The sequence below is a fragment of the Mus pahari genome, chromosome 9 (assembly GCF_900095145.1).
Source record: "Mus pahari chromosome 9, PAHARI_EIJ_v1.1, whole genome shotgun sequence".
NCBI lineage: Eukaryota > Metazoa > Chordata > Mammalia > Rodentia > Muridae > Mus > Mus pahari.
Window position 1 is genome coordinate 49182806 of NC_034598.1, and position 22181 is coordinate 49204986.

General features: G+C 47.0%; 1 protein-coding gene across 1 annotated transcript; it reads right to left on the minus strand.

The window, feature by feature from the left end:
- Positions 1 to 8573: 8573 nt before the first annotated feature.
- Positions 8574 to 19626, minus strand: Sdr9c7 (short chain dehydrogenase/reductase family 9C member 7). Its single transcript, XM_021205495.1, has 4 exons — positions 19243 to 19626; positions 15792 to 16050; positions 14691 to 14854; positions 8574 to 9208 (listed from the first exon to the last, which is right to left on the minus strand). Exons 1-4 carry the CDS (start codon positions 19541 to 19543, stop codon positions 8991 to 8993), a joined length of 942 nt encoding a protein of 313 aa, XP_021061154.1. The 5' UTR covers positions 19544 to 19626; the 3' UTR covers positions 8574 to 8990.
- Positions 19627 to 22181: the final 2555 nt, after the last annotated feature.

Sequence of the window (22181 nt, forward strand, 5' to 3'; positions counted from 1 at the left end):
CACGCCCTTCCGTGTAATAACACAACTTCTAGTTGAGAATGTGGCTGTCTAGAAGGCAGACCAGCTTTAGCCTTTCTCAAGGTGTGACTGAGGTCTGGCCAGTGCATGTGAGTACAGGTGAGTTGTGCAAACCGTGTCATGCCCTAAGGGAGCAGAAACCTTTCCTCCATCTTCTCATTCTGGCTGGCTGCTGCCATCTTAGACCATGGAACAGCAGAGAGAAAAGACACAAGACATCAGGCCCTCTGGCAGATTCATAGAAATTTTTTTCTATTTTCAAGTGAAAGAAAAGATGATTGTCATATATGTTTTCATTGATTGTTTTGGTGCTGTAACAGGCACCATGGGAGCCCCATGCTTTACACTGTGGGCTGGAAACACCATTTGCATTCCTGTCTGCCTTTCTGGGAAATTCTCTTACCACACAGTCTAAGTGGTAGATAATGTCATTCTGGAGATTCCACCTGCTTTTAACCTGAGGTGATTAATCAGGAACCAGTCTTTCATCCAGGCGAGGCCAGTCCTGGGACTCTGAACCACGTGTATTGATCAGGATCAATGGCTTTAGGAAAATATTATTGACACAAAGTAATACTTTTTTTGAGCTTGGTTCTAGTGGGGGCAGGTCTGGCCTCGAGGGTAATAAAGTTAATGAGGTTTGAGCTGGAAACGTCTATGGGTTGTCCCACCCTGAGCCTCATGTTGGATTTCCCCTTATGAAACATTACAAGGTCAGACAAGAGAACCTCTTCTTGGTGACTAGGTCTCTTGCTCTCCTGAATGGGTTGGTCCATCCAGTGACTAATGGGTGAGTGGATTAATAATTGAATGGGCTACCTGGAAAGTGGGTCTGCTACTAAAACCAGTTTGGTTAGTCTCTTGCTTTGTCATGCATAGCACTACCTCAGGACTCTGAGGCCATCAGCAATGCTACCTTTTGACCTTGGGTTGGAACTGTGAACCAAAATAAACTTCCTTCTTTGTAACTTATCCAGTCTTTGATTGTCTTAGGGGTTCTTCTGCTGTGATAAAACACCATGACCAAAAGCAACCTGAGAAGGAGAGGGTTTATTTCAGCTTACACTTTCAGGTAAGTCTATCCCTGAGATGAATTGGGGCAGGGACTCAAGGCAGGAGGAAGCTGGAGACAAGGACTGAAGTGGAAGCTACTTGGTCAATTTGATTTTTGTTTGTTTGTTTAATATATCTGAATAGCAAACTTACAGGAACAGCACAGAAGACAGACAACATTAAAAACATGTGCTTGTATATAGGACAACTCAGAAAAGTATAGGGAAGCTGGGCATAGTGGCACATGCATTTAATCCCAGCACTCAGGAGGCAGTGACAGGTGGATTTCTGAGTTTGAGGCCAGCCTGGTCTACAGAGTGAGTTCCAGGACAGCCAGGGCTACACAGAGAAACTCTGTCTCGAAAAACCAAAAAAAGAAAAGAAAAGAAAAGAAAAGTATAGTGAATAGATGGAATCTACTGTATGACAAAAATGCCACAAACAGCATTTAGTTGCTGTCAATAAGAAATTTACTTATTTAAAAAAAAAATCCAAATGCTGGCATTGTCCAGAAAATTGTAACAGGTTTATTTATAATTGCTATAAAATTCAACTGTTGAAATGTGTTCACTGAAACATTTTGCTTGGCATTTGTGCTTCACATCTGGCATTTATATTAAAGATTCCCACACAAATGAACATGGAGAAACGCCAATACCTGATTCTGTCCCCTATGTTTCCACTCACAATCATATACTTAGGTACCTTTGACCCCCCATGGAAAAAATATCTGACATTCAGAACCACTGATAACAGGAAGAAGAGGAATAAAGGTTTTTTTGAGAATGAAATGTTTCCCCTCATAGTGAACTCTTAAGCACTCTCTCCACGTATGCGGCACTCTAGCTAGATATCTTTTGGCCTAACTGTTACACGTTTGGCATGGATATAGCACATTAGGTTGGTATCTTCAAAAAGGCCAACCAGATAGGCTGCACTTGCCTCCTGCAAAGCACCAGTAGCTGCACTCTGGAAGCGCAGGTCTGTTTTGAAGTCCTGAGCACCAGGTGCTGAAAGGGGAGCTTGCGGATCAGTTCAGTGGACTTCTGACAGTGTCTGACTCTACGGAGTCCAGTGTATTTTTGGGCAGTCTGCTTTGTATGAGCCATGGTATGGGCACCTCCTTACTTACCCTTCTCCTTCAGCTAGAGCTCGGCAAGCACTTTCTTGTACACCCCAGGACCACCTGCCTGAGAGGTGGCACCACACATAGCGGGGGGGGGGGGGCTCCCTCCCCTTATCAATCACTAATCAAGAAAACTCTCTACGGATTTGTCTATGGGCAATTTGATTTTTTTTTCAACTAAGGTTCCTTTTCCTTAATAACTCTAGCTCATGCCAAGTTGACAAAAACCAAAACCAAACCAAACTAAACCAAACCATCTAGGACAATGATTTTGTTATTAGCAGCAGAAAATGGATAAAGATGGAACCTGGTCTTCATAGTGACTGGTGCTAGAGAGGCAGTCAGTCTTAGAAGGAGGTTAAGGGGTGGATAGCAGCTAAAATTTCCACTTGTGACATTTCTTTCCTACTCAAGTATGTTCTCTCATCTTTACAATAACAGACTCTGTCTCTGCCTCTGTCCACTTGTCTCCTCCCTCTCTCAGTCTCTCGCATGTCTGTTCTGCATTTTTTTTTTTTTTTTTGAGACAGGGTTTCTCTGTGTAGCCCTGGCTGTCCTGGAACTCACTCAATAGACCAGGCTGGCCTCAAACTCAGAAATTCACCTGCCTCTGCCTCCCAAGCGCTGGGATCAAAGGCGTGCGCCACCACTCCTGGCCGTTCTGCATCTTTGTGTGTGCATGTACACGTGAGTAGAGGCTAGAAGACAACTTTGGGTGTTGTTCCTTGAGAACCACCCACCTTGACTTTTGGAACAATGTTTCTATGTCTCATATTCTTGGAGCTCATCCAGTGGGCTGGCCACCAAGCCCCAGGGAACCTCCTGTCACCCCCTCCCCAGCACTGGGCTCATAATCATGAGCGATCACACCCAGATTTTTAATTTAAAAATTATTTTTAAGACAGGGTCCTGGCTGTCCTGGAATCACTAGGTAGACCAGGCTGGCCTTGGGCTCACAGAGACACACCCACCTCTGCCTCCCGAATTAAAGGTGAGCACCACCATGCCTGGTTCACACAGCTTTTGTACATGTGTGTGTGTGTGTGTGTGTGTGTGTGTGTGTGTGTGTGTTTTAATTAAATAAACTTTTATTTTAGAATGACTTTAGATTCACAGAAAAGTTGCAGAGACTAAAGAGTTCCCTTCCAGTTTGGGTAATCTCATCTCTGGGATGGGCTGGATAAAGAATGCATGGGAACTCGCCCAGCCTTTGAAACTGTGGGTTCTGAAGCTTGAGCTTGGGTCCCCATGCTGTCAAAACAAGTTCTTCATAGACAGCATTAGCTCCTCAGTCCTGGTGGGCGGATTCTCTTGACTCTACTTCCCTGTTGTCAGAGCAGACCTCATGGAGCTTTTCAGGGATTGGTGAGGGGTGATAGTTGGCAACATAGAACAGAAATGATCTAAGGACGAGGAGATGAAGTCTGGGACCTTGGCTGCGCAGAAGTCAGTGGTGCAGCGGGACAAACCTAGGCCATGGTGGTGTTTGCATCACTGAGGGGAGGGTCTGTCCATCACAACCCTCTTCAGTGTCTTCTCAGCCACCCCGAGGCAATACAAGCATCACTTCAGGGTAAGAGTGCTGATCACATAACATCCTTGACTTCAGGCTATGCCCTCTTCTGTGTAATTTACTCATTATTAACTCTTTTAATCTTCATAATAACCCCGTGAAATTGATACTATTATTACCCTTGATTTGTGTGAGAGAAAAATGAAGCACAGAGCAGCTAATTCTTTGCTCAAGGAAGGTCACAGTGAATAAAGGACAGACAGAGGAAGACTTAACCCCAGGAAGTCTGCTTCCATGACTAATGTTAAGGTACCCTTTGAAAGGCAAGTGTGACTTGCTCTGCAGAAGTGGTTCCAAGTGTTTAGTCACATAATCCTTCCTAATTGCCTCTCACACCTGCCTTCTGTGAATTCTGGGGCCACCACCACTGTTCACAGTCTTCTTCGTTTTCTAATTGCTCGACTGATCCTGGTATCAAACGACTTTAGGAGGGACAAGGAAATTTGTAGTGTGTGTGTGTAAGGACAACGTTTTCCTTTCCACATAAACTGGTTCCCTATTGCACAGAAGACAAGGTGCTAATCCTGGCCTGCATGTTTCTCTCTCTCTCTCTCTCTCTCTCTCTCTCTCTCTCTCTCTCTCTCTCTCTCTCTCTCTTTCTGCACACACACATGCACATGCATATGGAGTTCAAAGGTTGCTGTCCAGTGTCTCCCTTCATTACTCATTTGAAATAGAGTCTTTCACTGGACTAGGGCATTCACTGAATCACCCAGAGCTCTGGAGAGCTGCCTGCTCCTGTCCATCCCTGAGTTTAGGTTACAGATGCATGTAGCCCTAACCAGCTTTTGATGTGGGTGTGGAGGATCTGAATTCAGGTTTATGCACTTGCCTAAATAGAGCTGTATCCCTTCTTCTTTTACAAAGTTTTTCTGTGGTGTGTTATAGCATGTGTGCTCCACCATCACCTCCTGGGGAGACACTGCTATTCCTATTTCATTGGGAAAGGCACTGACTCAGGAGGAATTAATAATTTGACCAGGAGCACACAGAATCTTATTGCAGGTATCTGGATGTCAACTCTCATATATGACTGCAACAACATGTGTCAGAGCTATGAGCAAAGACCTGGAATGGGGAGTTAAAACCCATTAAAAAAATGCTCAAATTAACTGGGTGTGGCAACTCACTGGGTGTGGCCTATAATCATAGCATTTGGGAGGCCAAGACAGGAGGTGTGCCTTAGAGTTGAGGCCCGCCTGGGTTACACAGTGAGTTTCAGGCATGCAAGGTGCGGGTTCAACACTAAGTATGGGGCAGGAACCAAATTACTATTCTGATGCCTCTTTGTTATTAGGAACATTGGTGGTATCTCCTTGAGGGCCCGTTTGGAATAAGGGGGCATGCAGATTAGGAGAAAACAGACCGACATCATATCTAGTTCTCTCAGCTGTGCTTCAGACTCTGGACAGCTACAGTGTTTTCTGCTCATTGTCTTGGTGACCTTCATGGCCACCATCTCACAGCCAGCAGCTACAAGCCTTACACACTCAGTTGTCCGCTCAGCAGGTCCCCAAAGACTGAGTCGTGTCTCACCATTAAATTATCAGTGTCTCTGAGATGGCTCTCCAGTACCTGCCTCGACACCCAATGTGCTAGAGCACCATTTTGGGCTTCTTCTCCTTCACTAGTGGGCTCCACAAATGGGCTGGTGAGGCAGCTCAGTGGGTAAACACATTTGCCACCAAACATTTGGATCTGGGTTTAATAGCTGAGACCCACATGGTAGAAGGAGAAAACTGGTGCCTGGAAGTTGTCTTCTAGCCCCTAAGGGTGCCCCACTATGTGTGTGGCTGCACACACACACACACACACACACACACACACACGTGCAAGTATACCCAATAAATAGTTTTTAATTTCAAAGAAGTAGAGAGAAAAAAATTAGATCTTTCTTTTTCAGCAAAGTTAAAAAGAATTATTATCAGAGGGATTTGAAGCCCTCTGATAGGCTGCCAGTCAACCCCATGTACAAAGCCCTCTGATAGGTTGTCAGTCAGCGCCTCATCCACAAAGCCCTCTGATAGGTTGTCAGTCAGCGCCTCATCCACAAAGCCCTCTGATAGGTTGTTGGATGGGAGGGGCACCTGCTACTATGTAACAACCCCAGAAGGGAAGCCATTTACTTTGTAGACAGCATAGGGAACTAGATGTTAGCTAGTCTGGGTGGAGGTCAGCAGTCTCAGTCTGTAAAAACTGGGGTCCTTAGATTTTGCACAAGCTTTCAACATCCACATGGACCAGAGGAAGGCTTTGCCAATTCCCATGTTTCTTAGACATTGGTCCCCATCAACACACATTCACTTGGGACTTTATCCACACCTTCAACATTCACAGGAGGCATCCTCTGATCCCTACAGAGGGTTAGCTCTTAAACCAAAACATTGAACTGTTTTTCCTTGCTGAAGTGCTTTGAGGCTGAACCCTGGATTGTTTGCACGCCAGGCAGGTGCTCTATCACGGAGCCACATTCTCAGCTTCTACAGTGAAATCTCCCACGTACACAGGCCACTCAGATGTCTGCCGCGGTCGCACATATTCCCTGTGCCGAGATACTCCTGCTGCCTTCCTGAAGTGTAGAGTGGGACATATGAATATTTTCTGACATTACCCAGGAGGAAGGACAGCTTCATGGAGATCAGGACCTGTCCAGAAGTGACATTATTTGTACTCCATTCCTCAAAGTCTATAATTTCTCTAACAACCTCAGAGTTGGGGGAGATCAGAGCTGAGGAAGGAAATCTCTGTGTTCTGTCAAGCATCTCACCCTAAGTAAAGTCTCACTTTAGCTACCTCCTTGAGTAGGAGAACAGAAAGGAGCCTGGAAGAGCATACAGGAAGATCTCAGAATATTGTCTAACAGTTTCCTTACAGTGCAATTTTGTGTCATTTGTTTGTGACAGGGTCTCATGTGATACAAGCTGGCCTCAAACACATGTAACAGAGGGTGACTTAAAACTCTGTATCTTCTTGCCTCTACCTTCTCAGAGCTGCAATTAAAGGTATACACCATTACCCATGCCTGAATTTGCTGCTAGGAATAGAAGTTAACAGACTGTAGTGGATTATATAGTGTGTCCCCTACCTGGCCCAGGTGTATCTTCACGTTAATTCCTAGAAACTGTGACAGTTGCCTTATTTGCAAAGAGTTTGTAGAAACGACTATCTTCAACCTCAACCAGAAGTGGATGAAACATAAATTAAAGACATTTTGATTTTTAAATAATAATATTTGACCTTTATCGCACAAACAGTTAACAGCATTTTAAACAATTCTATTTATTTATTTAATCGCTGTCATTGTTGGGACTGATGGCACATGCCTGTAGTTATAGCACTCTGGGAGCAGAGGCAGGAGAATCATGAGTTTGAGGGAATATTGAAAGTTATAGCAAGTTCAAGGCCAGCCTGAGCTTCCAAGTAAGCTAATTGAAAATCTGAGGGTGGGAATGTAGCTCAGTGGTGAGTGCTTGTCTATGATGCTCTGGCTCTGGGTTTGACACTCAGTATATCAACTCCATCAAAAAAGTATCTTTTTTTTTTCATTGAAAGTTCATATAACCCAGACGTTTGTAGCTATTTTTAAAGACATGAATTATTTAGTTCTATGATTTATTTGAAGATGTTACAAACAGTTCATCCCCTGCTGCTGGAAAAGGGTTCTGTTTGTTTGACCATTTAGCCAGGGGCCTTGGGGAAAAATGACTTCCCACACAGAGCTGATGGGCTGCTTCTCCTGTGGGACTATCCCTGGCTCCCAGGTACGCAGGAACATTTAGGTCCTTAGTACACAATTCATAGTTCTGGGCTCTGCCTCACTCAGGTTTATTGAATCAGATTTCTAACACTGGGGTTCCTTTGAATTCTTTTGGTTGTTTCCTGGGGTTTCTTTCTTGAGACAGTGTCTCATTTTGTAATCTAGTCTTTCCCTAGACTCAAAAAAAAAAAAATTCCTCCTGTTTCAGCCTCATAAGTGTTGGGATTATAGGCATGAGATACCATGCCCAGCTTCCTTACACATTCACTTTTTAAAGATTTATCTTATTTTATGTGTCTGCGTGTTTTTGCCTGCATGTATCAATACATATTACATGCATGCTTGGTACCTGTGGAGGTCAGAAGGGGTCATCCGATGCCCTGGAAATGGAATTATGGAGGCTGTGAGACACCATGTGGAGACTGGGGATCTATCCCAGATTCTGCGAGGCACAAATGCTCTTAACCTCCGACCATCTCCCCAGCTTTCGTATGCATTTTAAGTAACTGAGTGATCCTGAAAAACATCTGGGAACTATAGAACTCCAGGGTCCTTTAAATTTCCTTTTTCTGATCTTTGTCCCTTTGATCACTGTCCTATCTCTGCTGCTAGCTACTAGAACAGAGTAAAACATGAGATAACAATAATAATAATAAAAAAAAAGAAGGCCGGGTGTGGTGGCGCACGCCTTTAATCCCAGCACTCGGGAGGCAGAGACAGGCAGATTTCTGAGTTCGAGGCCAGCCTGGTCTACAGAGTGAGTTCCAGGACAGCCAGGGCTACACAGAGAAACCCTGTCTCAAAAAACCAAAAAAATAAAATAAAAAAAAAATAAATAAAAAATAAAAAATAAAAAAAAGACAAGTTCATGATTTCATCATTCTCACATACCCCCAGAGCTTTGGTGCTGGTAGGTAGTAAGTGCTCAATAAATACTTGAAACACTATTCAACAGTGATTAGAGAAGCAAGCGTTATATGGATCCCAATCACCTACAGATAGAGAAATGCAAAGAAAAGAAAACTATTTTAAACCTTCTCTGAGTATGCTCTGGCAGGTCTTGTTGCCATGTCACACATTCCATATGTACACAAACCAGCGCCTGCTTTGAGAGCTGTGGGGGGAAGGGGCCGAGATTCTCCTGTGGGCTAGATTGTCCCGTGGTGTTTTACGGAGGTGGTGACAGCTTGTCTTTCAACAGAAGCTGGCTTTTCAGGTCCAGGAGCACTAGTACCTGCCTTGGTGAGGGGTGTCTTAGGGCCTATGCTGCAACGCTCTAAGTCAGCCGGGGCCACATCAGGTTTGTAGAGGCCCCAGCAGACGGGAGGAGATGTCAGTCTGCAGTGGGAGTGAGCTGAGTCTGGTCTTCTCTCCCCACGAGGTATATGACAACACCTCTTATGATCTCACAGTCCTTTGCCCTCTCCCCTGTGCTCCGCTGGCTACCTCTTGAGCTCACCAGCTCAAACACTGTCTGCTGGTCTTGGCAAGTATCTGCTAAGGATGAAATCTGTCACAGGGGTGGGCAGCTTGGCCAGGGGGAGATAGAGAAACTTGACATCCAGGCCAGGGTTGTAGCGGATGCGGGGGCTCCGTGAGACAATGGCGTGCTCCATGCTGTTGGTGACATCGCTGATTCTTGGTTCTGCTGTCCACATCAAGTTAACCAACTTTCTAGTATCTGTTTGAAAAATTGGTGGCAAAAGGAAGATAGAACAAAAGCTTTTGTTATTATTATTTTTTAAAATGTGCTCCCCTGCCCTCCCGAATTCTATCCAAGGGCCCTGTCTATCAAGTCTGATTCAGCATTTAAAGCAAGTCTCCGACACGATTCACAGTATCCCGTAACTAAACACCCATTTACAGGATCATTATAATATCTTATTTTCTCTCTCTAAACACAAGAATTGTGTCCTGAAATCTCACTATTTTATTAGATGATCAACAAAAAGATCTCACCCAATTCTTCTACAATAAATCACTTAGTAGCTGTCTGGCCTGGAACATAAGCTTTGATTATCTGTAAATAACATGGACCCGAGGGAATAGCAAAGATCTTTCTGTCCCTGAGAGGAAAACGTAAAGGGAAAGGCTATTTTGACTCAGTCCTGCTGTTCTGGACCTGCTATGAAGTCAAACATCAGGGGGTAGCGTGAAAATGCTTTCCTCACATTGTCAAAGAAGGGGCAAGGGATAGAAAGAAGGTGGAGAAGGAAGGAAGGAGAGACATAAGGAATGGGGCCAAGGGCAAAATACAGTCCCCAAATGTATGTTCCTAAGGACACACCCACTATTTCAACTAGGGCCCAGGTAAAGTCTGCATTATTTCCCACAAGCCGTGGAAGTGTGAGCCATCAGTAGATTAATCCTTCGCTTGGTTGGTTTTGTGTTGAGGACGAAGCCTCACTCTGTACCTAAGCTGGTCTAGAACTCACTATATAGCCCAGGCTAACCTCAAAACTCATGGCAATCCTCCTGCCTTAGTCTTTCAAAGACTGGAATTACATGTGTGAGCCTTCACCGCTGTCTCCCCAAATCTTTCCTGACGAATGCGAGTTTGTGTGCATGTGCGTGCATGTGCGTGTGCGTGTGCGTGTGCGTGTGCGTGTGTGTGTGTGTGTGTGTGTGTGTGTTCCTGGAGATTGAGCACAGACTCTCAGACACACTAGGCAGGTACTCTACCACTGAACTATATAGCCCAGAGAGCTTGATCCATTGATAACATCAGAGCCCCTGTGATCCAATGGCTCCCAGAAGGCCCCACTTCTAAATATTGTTATCTTAGGGACCCAGCCTTTAACATGTGAACTTTTGGAAGCCATTTCCAGTTCAAACCTTAACAGTGATTAATAGCAGAATGGATGATATGGAAGGACAGAATGAAAGAGGTGCATAAGCCGGGTGTGGTGGCGCATGCCTTTAATCCCAGCACTCAGGAGGCAGAGACAGGCAGATTTCTGAGTTCGAGGCCAGCCTGGTCTACAGAGTGAGTTCCAGGACAGCCAGAGCTACACAGAGAAACCCTGTCCCCAACCCCCCCACCCCAAAAGAAAGAGGTAAATAGTCTTTCTCACACATACACACATACATATACACATACACACACACAAATACATACATATACACATATGCACATATACATGCACAAACATACATACATATATATACACACATACACATACATATACACATACATACACACATACACACATACTCATACATATACACACATACACATACATACACACACACATGCGCACACACACACAAATCGAAACTAAGTAAAACTATTGGCTAGTGGGATGCCTAGTTAACTAGTTAACTATCGCTGTTAATTTTTCTTCTGTGAGTTCTATGTTGTCTACAAAAATATCTGGGAAAAAAGGTATTACAATTAGTGGTTCTGCACACAGGTGTGGAGGAGACACAGATTGGCAGCAGTTCAAACCTGTTGGGGCTCATGACATAAACAACAGGCAGGCCTCAGCCACCTCACCATACCCCTCCTCCCAGACTCTGGGACAGAGATAGATGTTTGAATGGGGGTGGAGTGGGATTCAAACCTCAGGAAGAGAAAGGACTCCAGAGAAAATGGGTTTGAGGGTCAGACTTCCATGACAAAGCATTAAAGCTGCCAGGAAAGGGGATAGCCTCTAGCTACACATTGCCACCCCCACCCCTTGAAGAGCCATGCTCACTCTCACAAGGCAGGATGTCCTTTTAGTGATGTGGCTCTCACACTGATGTGGTTCTGCACACTGCCTCCCTTAGGGACATAGAGCCCATGCAGGCTGAGAGAAGACGGGGGCTGGGCTCGGAAGGTAGCAGAGGTCCTCAGGGGCACATGGAAGGAGGTGTCAGGATACAGAGGCGGTAGGCTCTTACACTGTTTCCTGACATATTTGTTAGCTCCAATTTTTCGTGGAATTCCCATGAGACAGACTCCTGCCCACCCAGCCCTCTGCTCTCCCAGATGGTAATGGAGAGCAGAGGATTTGGATCTGAATCCTTGAGAAAGAGTTCTGGTCGTGGAGACCCAGCACTCTAGGAAGTGTCCTGGCTTTCCCACTTTGGCTCAACTCTGCTCTCTTCTCCTGCGCTTACTCCCTATGAAGGAACTTAAAGGGGAACTTTTGATGGCTTCACAGCAGGGTGCGGATGAAACAAGAAGCCCAGTTAATAGTCTGTCCCTCCTCAGATCCTCCTTAACCCATTTGGCTGCACTTTATCCCGGGATCCATCAGTGGAAGGACATTGTCCTCTGCTTGCTGGCCTGCTCTGGTGACTGTGTGCCACTTTTGTAGAGAAATGAAACATTTCTCTACACTGTGAGCAATTGATACACTGTATCGCTGCGGGCCCAAAGCAACAATAAGGTCAACTAATCATGAACTGAACAATTCTCAAAACAGTAGGGCAACAAAAGCTTTCCTTTTTCTGCTGATCATCTCAGTGATTTGTTGCAGTAGCAGAAAGCCAACACCTCAGACACTTTTGAATATTATACTTTACAAATGTGTCCTTTCGGGTTTGGGGTCATTTTTGTTTATTTTTGAGACAAAATTTCCCTTTGTAGCCCAGGGTGGCCTCAGAGTCACTATGTAGCTCAGGGTGGTCTGTTTCTTTAGCCTCCTGAATGCTGAGAATGGAGTTTGTATCACCCCACACCTGTGAATACCCTATTGTTATTTTTTGAGAGAGGATTTCTTTGTGTACCCTCCCTGTCCTAAACTCACACTATCTTTCACGTTGGTCTCGAACTCACAGAGATCCACCTGCCTCTGCATCCCTGAGCATGGGGATTAAAGATGTGTGCCACCACCACCTGGATGAATAATGATTCTTTAAGGTTCTCTCTTGGTAAGGTAAAAACTTAAAGTGTGTAGGTACATTACATTACCAGCATAATGGCAGGAAGAAGGCCATATTCAATCTAAAGGAAAAGAACCACAATAACCACAAAGTTTAAATTCAGGTTATCTTACAGGGACCAGGTGTTTCTATAAATCTGTGTGTCTGTGTGTCTCTTTGCCTATCTGTTTGTCTGTCTGTGGGTATGTGTGTGTGTGTGTCTATGTATATGTATGTGTGTTTCTGTGTGTATGTGTGTCTCTGTGTTTATATATGTATGTCTATTATGTGTGTCCTCTGTGTGTGTATGTTTCTGTGTGTGTCTTCTGTCTGTATGTATATGTATGTATGTATGTGTGTATATGTCTGTGTGTATGTATATATGTATGTATGTGTGTGTGTGTCTGTGTGTATATGTCTGTGTGTGTGAACTGAAATCTCACCATAACTCGTTACAAATGAAAAAAAAAAAAAAAACCTGAGAGATTAACTAACTTTGCAGCAGACAGTTGAAACCTGCACTTGGTCAACTTAGATCTGACCTAAGCAGCACCAAAATCGCCTCTCAGCCCCAGGGACCCAAGCTGCTGACATCCAGAGGGAGTGGAACAGGGCTGGGCACATGGCTGTTTCCCTCAAGAACATGCATAGCAAGCCGGGCGTGGTGGCGCACGTCTTTAAGCCCAGCACTCGGGAGGCAGAGGCAGAGGCAGGCGGATTTCTGAGTTCAAGGCCAGCCTGGTCTACAAAGTGAGTTCCAGGACAGCCAGGGCTACACAGAGAAACCCTATCTTGAAAAACAAAACAAAACAAAACAAAACAAAAACAAAAAAACAAAACAGAAAAGAAAAGAAAAGAAAAGAAAGAAAAACAAAAAGAACATGCATAGCGCCAGCTCTGCCTTCCTTGGTAGGCAGCCAGAGGACTCACACCAGCTAACTGTGTCACAGTGTGTTTCTGTCATCAAGAGCTCCCCTTACAAAGGGCAGTTATGGAGGAGGCTCCTGGGAGACTTCTCCCCCAAGGCCCTGGGAGCTGGAACAAGGAGACACCATGGAAGGAGGTCTCATGGAGCCCTCCCCCTTCTGAAACCTCTGCTTCGGTATGCTCCAAAGGGGATGTGGGCCCTCTGGTCCTCAGACCGGCTCTCTCTCTCCTACTAGGATATGTTCACCACTGGCAACTCCTCTTCCACTGCCCCTTCACCATGCCCGCTCACGTGCCCCACTGGTCCATATGTCCCCGGACTTGAGGCACTGCTGAGATTGACTTCTGCCACCCTCCAAGTTCCAAAGGTTAGACACCTGCTAACTTGGTGAGAGAATGGGAGTCTTGGATCGGCTCCGCACACTTATTATCCTCTTTGGCAAGCTGTACTTACACAACAACACTCACAGCCTCCTGAGGGAGAGGCATGTGGAAGCCTGCCTTCAGGTGACATGCCCAGTGGTTTCCTCAACTCTTTTTTTTTGAGGCAGTTTCTCACTGGACCTGGAGCTCACTGGCTGGCCAGCAGACCGTATGGGTCCTTCTCTGCTTTCTGGGATTTGAGTTATGTGCTACTGTGCCCTGCTTTTTATGTCACTGTCAGAGATACAAACTCAGGTCCTCAGTAAGCATCGTACTGACTGGGACATCTCAGCCCTATGTACAGATGAAAAACTGAGGCATAAGATGAACAGTGGAGGGCTGGAGAGATGGCTCAGTGGTTAAGAGCACTGACTGCTCTTCCAAAAGGTCCGGAGTTCAGTTCCTGGCAACCACATAGTGACTCACAGCCATCTGTAATGGGATCTGATGCCCTCTTCTGGTGTCTGAAGACAGCAACAATGTACTTACATACATAAAATAAGTAACTAAATCTCTCTTTTTTTTTTTTTAAAGATGATCAGTGGAGTGGAGCCTGGTGGTTGACTCTTGTGATTACAGCATCTGGGAAGCAGAGGTAGAAAAGTCCAGAGTTCAAGGTCATCCTGAGCTACATATCAGGTTTTAAGACAGCTGTAAGCAGGCAGTCTGGCTCCAGCACACTTGCATTTTGTCACTTTGCTAATTCTCGTCTCAGTGCAAGATCTACCCGCACCTGATATTTGGAGGACAGGTGCCAGGAGCAGGCAGCATCCCCCACACAGCCTACCTTTCTCCACTCTGTGGCTCTGCAACATGGGCTCTAATCTCAAATTCTGACTTTGCTACTAACTGTATGCATGATCTCTGGGGCTGCACCTCATCATCTGTAAACTTGGAATCCAGCCAGTGACCCCAAACCTCCAGATCTTCCTCGGAGAGCCCACTTCTGCCTGGAGACTCACAGGTTTGGAAATACTCCTCTCCGTAGCTATCGCGGGTCTCTCGTGGCAGCCGATCCCACAGCTTCTTCATGCGTGTTTCCAGAGCTTCCTGGCCCAGAATGGATGTCTTGTAGTTCCCTGGTTCTATGATGCTGACCTTCACGCCGAAGAAATGAAGCTCGCGCCTGCGAGATTAAGAGTTGCATTTGGTTTGGCTTCATAAAGACAAACACCAGAGAGAGACACGTTTGGAAGGACCTGTCTTTCTGGGAACCTGGGAGTGTTTATCCTACCATAAAAGCTAATTTCAACATTGCCTTCATGCAAATAAGCCTTCCTTAGGGCTTCAGTCCTTTCCCCAACTGATATAGTAGTCTGTGGCATTTGGCATTAGGCAAAACCAAGAGGAAGCCAGTGAAGAATCTAGGCCAAGGCCTTGCCTCCTCCACAGTTCTTCCCACTCAGCCCTACATCACTCATGTGACAAAAGGAGCAGGAGGTCTGTCAAAGGCCTGCATCTTCTGAGGGCTTCCAGATGCACCTCTGCTCCAGGCCTCCCTCTGTTTGGAAAGTCAGTCAGTCAGTCATTCTCTCTCTCTCTCTCTCTCTCTCTCTCTCTCTCTCTCTCTCTCTCCTTCCCTCCTTCTCTCTCTCCCTCCTTCTTTCTCCCTCCTCCCCCTCTCTCTCCCTCCTTTTTCTCTCCCTCTCTCCTTCCCTCCCTCTCTGTCCTTCTTTCTCTCTCTTTCCTTCTCTTTCTTCCTCCTCACCCCCTCCCTCCTTCACTTTCTCCTTCCCCCTCCCCTCTCTCCTTTTTCCCTAACCCTTTCTCTCCCTCCCTTCCTCCCTCCCTCCCTCCCTCCCCACTCCTCTGTCTCCCTTACAGGCCTTACAGGTCAGGGTTTTCTCACTCTGGTCCGCCCAAGGGAAGACCCACCTGGTGCCTTCTATCCTGACCCCCACACAGTTTCCTCCTTACGTCTTCTCTCGGTCCTTGGAGAAGGTACCAGCTGCTGTTGGAATTTCTTCCCCCAGAACTACCCTGACCATATGCTGTTAATCTCTGGGTTCCATTGCTGTGGTTAAGCCCCAAGATCCCCATCTGGATCCCCAGGACCCAGTCACCTCAGGCTATCAGAGAAGGCTTCAACACCAAACTTGGAGACACAGTAGCCGCCACCGATTACAGCCACAAGGCCACCGGAGCTGGACATGTTGACCACCCTGCCCCGGGCTTTCTTGATCATCGGCAGCATGTTCAGGGTGACATCAATCAGCCCCACCAGGTTTATGTTGATCACCTTCACAAACTCTTTCGTGGTCAGCCATTCGTTGGGACCACTGGGCAGGCCCACGCCAGCATTGTTCACCAGGGCCCAGAGGCCTGGGGGAGAGAGAAAGGTAGACAGAATCACACAGGAATCAGCAAAATCTCTGAGAAAGCTCCAGGGGCCAGTACCCGACAGCTCAGTCCAAGGAAGGCTGAGCAGGTGAACAGCACACAAGGACAGTGAGCAGATACGCTCAAGGGTGCTGTGGCGTGGGACAGCCATGGGAGCTATGGCAAACTGAAGGTCAAGTGCTCCCCGTTCCTGATTCTTATGGTCTGCCAACTACACCGGGCCCCGTGCCCTGTACCCAGGCTGTGCAAACGGAAGGCATGGGATACACAGTAAGAGATACAGCACTTTTATATAAATGGGTGAATGCTTGAATTCTCTCACCATGCATTCTTTTCTCTATTCTTCTAAGTAGACAAAAGTTCCAGTTCACTATTACCAGATCAGTCCGTCTGTGCATTCATCTAGCAAACTTCGTTCATTCATTCACTCACGTGTCTGCCCTGGGCCAGTTACTAAGCAAAGGAGACACTGAATGAATGAGTTGGGCTCTTACACCTCCGAGAACTCAGACACCAGAAAGAAAAGCGTGGTAAGCATGTCTGTAGATACATGCAAACGAGTATTTAATGACCACTTGTGGAAAGTGCTCGTTAGGTAGACAGGGTTGGAGAAAAACAGCGTGGTTACCCAGCTCTTGCAGAGCCTCAGGGTTGAAGAACTTCAGGTTCTGGGTCTGGTTTTAGTTCCAGCCTTGGATAAGTCCCTTCTCTCCCTTGGTCTCAGGTCCCTCATCAAACAACATGAGCACACTTATTCTCAAAAGGCTGCAGGCGAGGGGGCTGTGGGAGAAGAACTCCTTTTGCCTGTTTTATGAATTGAGCTTCTGAGTGAAATTCCACCAGGAGAGATTACAGTAAAGGCAGGGGAAGCCTCTTCCTTCCTTCCTCAGGGATTCCGTGAACCCATCCCCGACCCCTCCATTCCTTTCCCTGGTACACTCCCACTGATTAACACAGACCTCCTTGCTGCCACCGCACAACTCCTAAGAGCAGATCAGGATGCATGCTTCAATTCTGACCCCTAGTTCAGGGGTCCCTACCTAAGCCACACCTCTCCCCATCTTATCCCTTCTTCAAATTAGAGAGACTTGGGGGGGGGGGATAACAGGCTGATAGGACTTAGAACCTTCCCAGCCTAGGGAACTCTCTTGCTTTACAGAAGAGAAAACGAGGCTCCCGAACCTCAGACCCTAACCCATCAGTGGTCTGTGCGCCAGAGAGGGCCACATTCCGCCGGTGCCTCTGACAATGTACTGGGGAAGTGGAATGTATTGTCTTTGTTTGTTTCCCTATAAAGAATGCCTAGATGATAGAGCTCCAGGGCTGTGCTTACGGAGCCTCTCTATCCTGCCTCAGTTTCTCTGCTCTGAGATGCAGGTGTGCATCGCCTCACACAACCCCCAGTGCTTCTTACACAGAAGATGTTGCTGGGTGGCACATGAAGAATATGGTCCTCCAAAGATCGATACCTTCCCAGAACCTGGGAATTTGTTAGGTTGTATGGGAAAGAGCTGTAGAGAGACGGAAGGCAGCTAATCAGCTGACCTTACACTGGGATACATTATCCCAGGCTCACTGGGTAAACCCACATAACCACAGGACACCCAAGCGGAAAAAGAATGCAGGAGCCAAAGAACCAGAGAAATGAAAAACCTTTAAGAGAACATGTCCCAAGCTTCCTGGAAGAGGGTATGAGCCACGAGCTAAGGAATGATAGTGTGCTTCTCTGGCACCACCTCGGAGACATGAGCGGTATGTGGTCCTCTCTAGAGCGTAGGCCACTGATGCGTCAGGGCCTGAGGCCTGGGGAGGCTCATTTTCTCCTCTGTCGGAATGTAGGTAACCTCTGAAGGTGGGAAACCTGGACGTGAGCTCTGCTCTAGAGTCCCCCAGATGAGCAAAGCTCTGCTGGGACCTTGAGTCTCGAGAATCATTTTTGATTTCCTCGGGGATTATGAGGTAATAAACGTGTGTTGTCTAACCTATTCATTTGCATGAATTTGTTGCCGCAGCAACAGGAGACCGATACGCCCAATGAGTAATGAATGCAAGAGGCTGGAGGAGGAGGAGGAGGGGAGGAGGAGGGGAGGAGGAGGAGGGGGCTGGATTCAGGAAACAGGCTGGGACAGCATCCTGGTGGAAGAGGCTCAGCCCTGCCGAGTTATTAACTAACTCATTCAGAAAATATCTGCCTAGCACCTTCTTAGGGGATAGGTTTTCTCCTGGGTACTCAGGACATGGGGTGAGGAAAAAAACCACAAAGTCCACTCTCAGGAGGCTTCCCAGCAGAGAAGACATGATAAAGAGAGAGCCAGCAGGCTAGCTCAGCAGAAAGTCCTGCAGCACGAGCCCGAAGACCCGAGTTCCATCCCCAGGGCTCACATGGTGGAAATTGAGAAATGACTTTCAAAAGTCATCCTCTGGCTCGCTCACAGCACATTTTTCATACCGTCTTCTCTTTTTCTGTGACTCCAGATCCACAGAGCCAACGCTTTCCTCTGACCTCCTCGTGCATGGTACACACACACACACACACACACACACACACACACACACACACACTTTTTTTTTTTTTTTTTTTTTTTTTAAGTAAAATGTAGCTAAAGAGAAAAATCAGTGAAGAGCTAGAGTTGTTGGCCTGACCTGGGCAGGCTTTGCCTCTTTAGGAGCCATTACTTCTCCTGGTTTCTCTACTCATAAGTAAGCAATCTAGTGTCCACACCCTGCATGCAAGTCCCCAGACATTCTTGGTACAGTCCCCTGCACAGGCTCATTTCCCGGTGGGAACAAGCTCCAGCCAAAGGCAACAACATCTACAGTGACGCACAGAAGAGAGCAGCCTGTCACACCCATAGAGTTCCACCTTTTGCACCTTTATGATATATGGAGCCAAAAGTGGGACTCCTGAAGTCTCTAGACCACTTTGGAAGTTTGGGTGTTCAGAAATTTGGAGTTGCTGCCTCAGAGGGGGGACATTTCCTCAGGGTGTTTCTTCTTCATGTCAGTTGGCCAAACCAGATTCTGCTGGTCCAGAGCTTTCCAGCCTGTTCCTACTTCATCTTCCCAACCCCATTTGGACATCAGGGTCGGAGCGGGGGGGGGGGGAGAGAGAGAGAGAGAGAGAGAGAGAGAGAGAGAGAGAGAGAGGATGTTGAAGAATACAGTTCGCCCCACCTTGCTCGCCCACTTGGTCCCTCACCCACTGGGCTGCTTCCTTGACGTTCTCCGACTTGGTGACATCTAGGAGGAAGGTCTGCAGCTGGTGGGAAGTGTCCTGCAGGAGTTTCTGAGCCCCCTCCTCAGTGAGGCAGGCAGCAAGCACTTTCATGCCCCTATCAACCAGTTGTTTGGCCAACAGGTTCCCAAAGCCAGAGTCACAGCCAGTGATGAAGACGTACTTCTCAGAGAGGTTTTTAACCAGATTGCAATTTTTGAACCAGCGGTACATAAAAGCAAAGTCTGTGAGGGCCGCCATGGGAGCTGATGTCCGAGGATGGACCCAGGAGATGGTAGGATAGGCTGATCCTCAGAGCCCAGCAGGCAGCCCGCAGGAGCCCACAGGGAACGAGAGCTTCTGAGACTTGCAACAGATCCGGGCATCTGGGTGAGCCACTCTGTCATTTTATAGGTGGCTGCATTGCCACAGCAATTAGCTCAGATGCAAGAAATTCAAGTCTAACCTGCAGTGTGTCACTCTGACAAAGCCACTGCCCTGGCCTCTCTATCTCTCCTCTAGACCTTTCAGGGGAGGGATCCAAAAATGGGGAGATTCATAGTCGTGGGAACTCAAGTGCATTCTGGGAAGGGGCATGGGAGGCAAAGAAGGGCTCAGATCTGATCTGAGCTCTCTTTAAGAAATTCCTACCCCAGTTTTACCTCCTGCCTAGGGATCAAAACCCTCTGCCCTGCATTCAAGCATGTCAACAAATTTAATTTTTATGACCTGAAAAAAAAAGATGAAATCATTAATCATTAATACAAATCGAACAAAAGCTGAATTTCGAGGACTGAGTTCCAGTAGGAATGAACACCAGCTCATCAGCCCTTAGAGAGTTTTAATTAATGTATTTACTTTACTTTAGTTGTTGATACAGCTGGTGAGATGGCTCAGTGGGTAAGAGCACCTGACTGCTCTTCTGAAGGTCCTGAGTTCAAATCCCAGCAACCACATGGTGGCTCACAACCATCCATAACGAGATCTGATGCCCTCTTCTGGAGTGTCTAAAGACAGCTACAGTGTACTTACATATCATAAATAAATAAATAAATAGTTGTTGATACAGTCACCCTAACAGCCCTGGCCGGCTTGGCCTGAACTTGCCAAGGTGACTTAAAATGGGTGACAGTCCTCTGCCTCTACCAGGCACTGGGATTTCAGGCAGGTGCCACCACGACCGACTTCTCTGGAGATGGTGACTTTCCATCATGACAAATGATAAAAAACACAGGGTTTTTCCAGGCTGGGTGTGACTCCACAGTGCTGATTCCAGAGTCTCTCTAGGGGAGGCTGAAGGTATGAGTTTCAACTTCTAAAAAGTAGAGAGGCTCAAACAGCTGGGTATGGTTCTGCGTATTTGTTTCAGCAGTTGTGAGGTAGAAATGGGAGGATCCCGAGTTCAAAGTTCATCCTCAGCTACTTATCTAGCCAGAGGCCAATCTGGGCTACAAGAGATCCTGTCTCAAACAAACGGAACACCCAAAACCAACAGGAACCTTGGTGGTGGTTGGGTGGGTGATATTCAAGTTACCAGCAAGAAATCTCCATATTGGAAACTAACCCAGTATTCCATCCATCCTACCAGCTGGTGACCTGGCCGTTGTAAGGGCCCAACATGTGAGGGCTCATTGGCTCCCTGAGGAAAGAGATCTTGGGGAAGGTTCCTTTCCTTCTATCCCAAGGACCAGGTATATTTTACGTGGTTTGATGAGCTGGAGAGACTGAAGGCAGGAAGGGCGACAGAGCAAGGGAGGGACTAACACAGCATGTGACGCTGTGGTTAGCTGGATAATGCAAGAGGAGAGGGGAGCAGAAGTCGAAATGATTAGAAGGTATGGGGCCAAGGACAGATGAAAAAGCAGACGATGGCAAGAGAGTCAGGAACTAAGACACAGCATGGAGGGGAGTTAGGGAATGGGTAGCTTTGATCTGAGGTTCTCTGATGCTGCTGAAGCAAAGGGAAAGAAGGAAATCAGCTGGGTGTGAGTCTCGAGGGGGCCACACCCAGCATTGAGTAAATTGCAGGGATCTGGTAATGCTGCGAGCTTTCTTGGGTGACATCCAGGGCCCTCAGGATGAGAAAGGTCACTAGCTGACCTTGGTTTGTTTAGAGGGTCTGATACAGAAGTTGGGTGCAAAAGTTCTCTAAAGAGGGGGAGCACCGGGTGCATCTTTGTGCCCTATTATTTACCACTGAAGGCAGGTTTCACAACGGAGAAGTGACATGGTATCTGAGAGACATGAAGTGACATGACATGAGTGACATGAAGCCACATGGTATCTGAGAGACCTAAACACTCATGTTTTGTGGACACAAGCAGAATCAGAAGGATGGACAGCAGTAATGATGACGATGACAATGGGGGCTCGGGATAGAATTCTGGACAGAGATCTTTCTCTTCCCACTGTGTGCGGCTCAGTCACAAATGCCAGAAACGTCTCCCAGAGATCCCTTGGCCCCTAGGCTGACCCAGTCCCCAGCATCCTGGAAGGTTCCCCCAACACTGCTCCCTTTTTGTAGAAGCCAGGCTCCGTTACAGCCAACATTAATGTACTCCAAGGGGGAGTTCTGCCCTGTGGTGTACACGAGCAAAGGGAAGCATTACAGAGAGTTCAGAAGAAGCAGAAAGTCCGGTCCACATGTAACGCAGGACCTGGGTCATGAGAAAGCCCTGGAGCCAGGGAAGTGAGGCCCCTGGGGCTGAAAACCACAGCGATGCCATTCGGGAGAACAGTTGAACATTGCTGCAGAGATTTGGCATTTTCCTGCTCTCTGGTCTGTCCCAAGGCACCAATACAACCTCTCTAGACCCGTCACACACATCCAGCGGATCAGCTGGCCTTGCTCGGAGCACCTCCTCACGCCTCGGTTCTCTTCTTTGACAGCAAAAGCACT

What these genes read in the sequence shown, in the direction of transcription:
- Sdr9c7 (XM_021205495.1), bottom strand. Translation starts at nt 19,543, where the DNA reads ATGGCGGCCCTCACAGACTTTGCTTTTATGTACCGCTGGTTCAAAAAT. An exon ending in GCCTTCTCTGATAGCCTGAG is followed by an intron (nt 14,855 to 15,791) that starts GTGACTGGGTCC and finishes TTAATCTCGCAG; the next exon opens with GCGCGAGCTTCATTTCTTCG. An exon ending in AGAGGAGTATTTCCAAACCT is followed by an intron (nt 9,209 to 14,690) that starts GTGAGTCTCCAG and finishes TTTTTCAAACAG; the next exon opens with ATACTAGAAAGTTGGTTAAC.